Genomic DNA, 6,420 nt, shown 5'->3' with positions numbered 1-6,420 from the left:
TCACTATGTAGATCAGGCTGGCCTTGAACTCACAGAGATCCGCCTGCCTCTGCCTCCCAAGTGCTGGGACTACAGGCGTGGACTACCACGCCCCGATTTTTTTTTCATTTCTCATTTTATTTTTTATTTTTATTTTATGTGTACGTGTATATTGCCTGCATGTGTGTGAGTGCACCCATTGCATGTGTGTGAGTGCACCCATGTTGTGCAATGCCTCAGAGGTCAGAAGAGGGCTTCGGATTCCTCTGGAACTGGAGTTAAGGATAGTTCGTAGCTGCCATGTGGGTGCTGGGAATCGAACCCGGGTCCTCTGCACGAGCAGTCAGTACTCTTAACTGCTGAGCTATCGCTCCAGCCCACACTGCTGTATACCTTACTTCGGTGGAAATTTGCATTTCCCAGTTTGATTATTTTGCTGTGTCTGGACTTGAGTCTAAAGATAAGTGAGTTCAAAAGAAATGGTATTTGTGTCACTAAGTATGGTTTTCTAGAAGGATTAATGTGATTCTTAAAAGCTACTAAGTAGTCTTTGTTATAGATTACTTAAGAAACAGAAAGACAGCACTACCTTCTTTACAGAAAAATATTTTAATGTAGAAAAGATGAACATTTAGTAGCTTAATGAAATATAAACCATTCCTATACACAGTAAACGTACAGTTATAAGAACGACTATTTCTTTCCAGGTTCTTAGAATCTGGTATACAGCATCACAGAAAGTTCATCCATCCATCCATGAAAACATACACACTAAGAACCCCGTGGCAGCAACTGTGGGAGACCAAGAAGATCAGCGGACACTGCACCTTGCAAACTGAGCTGGTCAATGAGTTCCCAGCCCAATTTTGTATCTCTTTGCTTCCCTCTACCACCCAGTACAGTCTTCTAACCATTATCACATTGTGATAGTCCTCTGCCTTAGAATGTAATGTTCTCTTCCCTAACACTGCCACATTTTGTCTGCCTTAAAGGATGACAGTGAATGGCTTTGAATGAAATCAACCATGGTTTAGAAAGTTTAAACCACAAATTTTTTATGTGGTAAAACTTCTAATTACTATCATTGCACATTCACCATTTAAAAGTCTGGTTTAAAAATACCTTAAGAGTTCAACTTAATTGTCAGAGAGGAAAAGGCACTTAATACTGCAATTTCCAGAACATAATTTGTCTGTCTTCCCCTCCTGTGATGACACTGCTGCACTGTTCATTCATCCATATGCACGTCACAGCACCTGAGAGAAAGACAAATTTTGGTCAGGGAAGAAGGTGTCAGCAGCAGACACGGTGACGAGCTAACGGCACCAGCAGAAGCAGTAAGCGCCGCACTCCATCTTGTCTCTAATAAAATCTGTCTGCAGAAAAAAGGGCTACAAAGAATCTGGGAGGAATAAAACCACTGAAATGTGGATCTAAAGTTTAAGCAATTCAGAATTACTGATGTCATGCATGGAAAGGAAACTGCTCAGTGGGCCATGCGTGTGGATCGACTTTTAAAGGTTCATATGTGAATGCAACTGTTAAACAACAAAATAAGTGGGGGAGGGAAGCATAACTACATGATTTTACAGTACAAGTTTGAGAAGAAATAACCATATGAAAATACGTGACAGGAAAGAGAATGAAGGTAGGAAGTCACTTCTCAGAGGGAAATAGCCCTTCAAATCAAGAGGAAAACATACATATAGGCAGACAATATACTGACTCTCCAAGGGACCAGTAGAAGGATGCAGGTGCTGAACAGCTTCCCATGATGCTGTTCGTATTACAGTTTTATCCACATACACCTTCAATAAGATGCTTAATATGGGTCGTTGGTGAACATTCAGGAAAACTGGGAGGTCGGAGTCACAGTCTGACACTAGCGAAGAGGAAGCCTCAGTTTTCACTTCCAGTATTTTAGGTTTTTTAAAAAACTACATGATTTTAAAGATTCTGTTGTATAGTTTCACTATGGTTTTTAATTCTCTATATGGAAATAAAGACTCTTTGGAGTCAAATAGGCCAACGTAAATACAAATCCTAAAGAACCTAAGAGACACACATAAGCATCTGCCAGTCAGACTATGCAAGGGAAATTTTCACAACCTAGATTACACAGTGCACGAGGTGTCTGCATGAGAACAGTGTGCTCTCCGTTGGAAGGCAGGCCTGAGTTGATCTTAGCAACAGGATGAAGACCACACTGCCTACTTACCTGTGTGGCCCTGGATTCTCTCACTGATTTTTGCTCCAATGAGATCCCAGACAAGCAGCTCACCAGACTGACTTCCAGATAAAACAGAATTTCCATCCCAGATAAAGCACCTGCAGGAATGATTAGGAAATGGTTCATCAAGAAGGAAGGAGAAAGTTACCCTGGCCAGACAGGCCCAGATGAAACGGTCATGAACATGTTATAAACGCCTTTGGTGCCACTCAGGAACTGTACCTCTGGGGCTCTTCTGAGGTCATGGAGGAGATGAGCATCCCCGTCTGTACGTCGATCACATTCAGACAACCATCTGTTCCAGTGCTGAGGACATGGCGACTATCTGCAGTATAAGGTGAGAAGTTTAAAAAAAACAAAACTGTTACAAAGAACTTGGGAGGACCGAAGCCATTTTAATATGAACCTAAAACTAAATTCAGAATTGCTGATACACATGAATATATGCTGACTGACTGCCCCAGAAGTGGTTTAGATTACTCATATTTTATTTCTGAATCTACTGTGCCTAGTCCCTGAGCTGCTTTTATTTATACTCCTTGAAATCCTTTTCTCAGTTTCTTAGACCCTGAGGTAAAACAGCCCTTGGACATGCTGATTTCTCTAACAACTGAGGAGTCAAGAACAATACCCAGCTGATAAGTTACTGATGTCACAAGTCCACAGTATCTAGACATGAAGCAGCCACGCTAGAGGCAAAGCCTCCTCTTACCAGTAAAACAGTGTTTTTATTTCAGAGTTTTAGGTGGCATGCAGTCATCTATATTAAAAATAATACCTACCTGGGCTAAAAGCAGTATGACATACAGTCCCTGAATGACATGAGACCTGGTGTAATAAGGCGGCTGTGGTGAGGTCCCAAATATTCACCATGCCTTCTTTGGTGCCAGAAACTAGCAGTGTGCTTGCAGCATTTAAACTGATTGTATTTACCTGAGGAAGAAACAGTGATAAATAATCCACAGCATTAATGATGCTTTTTTAGGCTCATTCAACTATTTGGTCAGCACTGTGTTGGTATAGCTAATACTGCTGTATTATATTTCAGTAGCAGCTCATCAAATGATCATTTAAGATGAAGTAAAATTTGAAATATGCTAGAAAAATACAAGTAGACGTGAACATAGGGATTTGTAATACTATTTCCAAGTAGCCTAAAACAGTCTCAAAAAGTTAACTCCATTAATAATAAACCACAGTGGAGTGCTGAAGCAGGGCTGATCCATGACTACTGAAGGCTTTGTGGACTCAAGGGCCCCTCCAGAACACTCCATTTGAATACCTTCCTGATTTACATACTAAGTATTCTTAAACCTCAGTTAATCTGAAAAGATGAAATTTAGCATTAATTTACAACCAGTGGGGAGAGGCAGTAGTGTAAACCACAGCCTGAGACACAGCAAGCACAAGTTTTACAAAAACAAAAACCCCAAAACCAAGGGCAAGTTAGGTTTTGGCTCTGCTACTAGGCTGTACATTATTGGCCATTCTAAACTGACTGCTGTTCTCAGCTCTGGGATGGGTCTCTCCTGAACAGATGGCTCCTTCCACCTTCCAGGTCAGAAAGCATGGAAGACAGCAGGAATCTCAGAACTAACATTGTGAAATCAGGCTAACTCCCAGGAGAGTAAAAAGGCGCAAAGGAAGGAAGAAGGAAAGCAGAACCGGACATGTAGCAGGCAGCACAGAGAACCGAGCGTTGGTCTGCAATCTCCAATCTCCAATATGCAAAGGAAATCAAAGGAAAACACCTTGTAAAAAACCAAGAACTTCCCACCTTCTGAACCACGATTTTTGTTGCTGAACTCACACTGACATCATGCTCCAGCTCCCCCAGCAAGTCAAACTGGTGTCTTTTGGTGCTTGGCATCTCTGCAGGAACACCGGACCACACCTAGGATAGAGCACGTTGCAGAAGATATGTTTAAACTTTTAATATGAAATTCTCAACACATTTCAGAACAGCTCACATTCAACATGCCTGCCAAGGAGAGCTGGGACAGGTCCAGTTCCTCTCCCACACTGGCTCTTTCCCTGTGGGCGCATGCTTGCCTGTGTCTGTGTGCATCCTTTGCACATGTTGCTGTATGATCTCGACTGTTGTGTGAATCAAGGGAATATGAATGCAGAAATGTTTTAAGTGGACTCAAGTCACCAGAAATCCCAAATTACTTATAGGAAGGTGAACATATGTAAAAGGTTGGAGGAAAAAAAATTCTGAAAAACTGCAAGAACTATAATGGTTTTAGTTCTTGTGTTCTTCAACACAGATGCAACTGGAAATCTAAGGTAAGTAGTACTGGTGTGGCTCATGCAGAAAAATTGCATAAGAGTCCAAAGAAAGGGCCCCATGGAGTCTTACGTCAAGAAAATGATTAATGAATATACATATACATGTTTTCGATTCAAATGAAATAGATCTCTTAATAAATTCCTCAATTTAACTTAAAATTTTCTCATTAACTAATCTAGTAGTTTCGGTCATCAAAAAGGGCTACTATTGTGTACTTCTCTACAGCTGTGCCTGGAATAAGCACCCAGGTAGAGTCAGTGTGCAGAAACTGATACAGTTCTTAAGAAATATGCAAGGAGACCCATCATTTACTGAAGACACAACACACTTTGGTTGAAGGATATAGAGAAATCAAGCTGAAACTTCCTTCCTAATAGCTAGCCTTCATGGGGTCAGAAAGCACTATGCAGACCATAGAGGGGGAAAAGTCATCAATGGACTTACCGAGCAGCAGACCTTACATGTTACTAGACTGACCTGCCAGGTTAGATGTGCCTACTTGCACAATAGTTCAGAGATTGCTATGGAGGTATTCAGTTGCTTTCTGATTGGATTTGAAGCCTGCTCCACAGGAGAAAATTCCTGTCTGGTACTCTAAACCTAGTTAAAAGCCTTAAGGGAAAGCCTATGACTAGTTTTGCCAAATAGGCATGTTATCAAACTGCCTTCTAAGTATTTGTTTATACTCAGATTAGTGCTGCTGTCGCCCTTGGTCAGTGAAGCTTCTTTCTGCAGTGGGCACAGTCAATGTAGAAGACTTCCCCCAAAGTGTTGAGACTGTTGAGTGCTCAGCCCTACATGGGACACTCATATCAACTACCCAGTGCTCAGGAACATCACGGAAAAGAAGGGAGGGAACGAATGTAAGAGCCTGTAGAATGGGATGGGGTGCTATGAAATGCCTTCTGGACATGACGTGGCTGTTGCACTCATGAACAATGGTTACCCACACAAGACTTGCACAAGATCAAGCCAGTCAGTACTCCAGCCTGGATGGGAGAGGACCATGTGAAGCTCTGCCCATAGTCAAGAAGCAGCTGGATGTTGGGGGAGGGGGCATCATTTTCCTCTGAGGTGTGGAGCCTGGTAGGCTGCCCAAGCTCTAGTGCATGGATCCACACATGCATGTGAACACAGCACTAACTGGATTTAGTGGGTTATAAGAAAAAAGGGAAGAGAGCATGATGGTGTGTAGGAAGATTTTGGGAGAGTCCAGGAGAGGGTGGGCTATTTGGATTAACTATGATCAAAATACATTATATACATTAAATTGCCAAAAAATAAAATATATTCCAAAATAAAAAAGAAATGCACAGCGCACAAATTTTAAGAAAAGGCAATAATACTTCCTTTACAATCTTTTATGATCAAACATTTTCAATTTAAAAGTATATATAAACCTTCACTGTAGAGTCCCAAGATGCAGAATACAGCCTGTCATTATGCCAACAGATCTTACTAACAGCATCATCATGTCCCATTAATGTGTCTTGGCATCTTCCAAATGCTATGGAATAAAAGTAGCTGAAAGATAACAAGAACTATTAAAATAATACTCAAGGTTAATTTTAAGACAAACATATTTAAGAAACTAATAATCATTTAGTTCTACTTTTTCTATGACTTGCTAGAATTACAAATTGCTTGTTCTCATGTTATAAAATGAAAATATCCAAATTTGAATGTGAAATAAGATATTTCCCAATCTGTCTTGGTTGCATTTCACCTAATTTTAACAGTTGGAAAAAAATATAGATTATACTTGGAGAAATTATTATGTTCAAGTAATGGTATTTGAACCCAGGGATATTTTCCTCATCTCTAACACTGTACCCTCCAATGGAAGGTTCTGCCTGCCCTTCATCCCTCATATCCACAAAGGCGGCCACTAAGCATATGGAGTAAGTTACAAAGAAGC

At 40.8% G+C, this 6,420-nt stretch overlaps 1 protein-coding gene across 1 annotated transcript in view; it reads right to left on the bottom strand.

Annotated features, from left to right (window-relative positions):
- Positions 1-565: 565 nt before the first annotated feature.
- The window catches only part of Nsmaf (neutral sphingomyelinase activation associated factor), a 63,185-nt gene continuing 57,330 nt past the window's right edge, over positions 566-6,420 (bottom strand). The window contains exons 26-31 of the mRNA XM_008832095.2: positions 5,903-6,026; positions 4,020-4,103; positions 2,992-3,142; positions 2,432-2,534; positions 2,198-2,307; positions 566-1,235 (exon numbers count right to left, since the gene is read on the bottom strand). Of these exons, the coding sequence (XP_008830317.1) occupies positions 1,141-1,235; positions 2,198-2,307; positions 2,432-2,534; positions 2,992-3,142; positions 4,020-4,103; positions 5,903-6,026 (667 nt within the window). The 3' untranslated portion in view covers positions 566-1,140. The remainder of the gene's footprint in view (positions 1,236-2,197; positions 2,308-2,431; positions 2,535-2,991; positions 3,143-4,019; positions 4,104-5,902; positions 6,027-6,420) is intronic.

The sequence above is a fragment of the Nannospalax galili genome, unplaced genomic scaffold, assembly GCF_000622305.1.
Source record: "Nannospalax galili isolate Female #2095 unplaced genomic scaffold, S.galili_v1.0 scaffold796, whole genome shotgun sequence".
Classification (NCBI taxonomy): Eukaryota; Metazoa; Chordata; class Mammalia; order Rodentia; family Spalacidae; genus Nannospalax; species Nannospalax galili.
The sequence above is the reverse complement of the archived record's forward strand: the minus strand, read 5'-3'. Positions and strand labels throughout refer to the sequence as shown.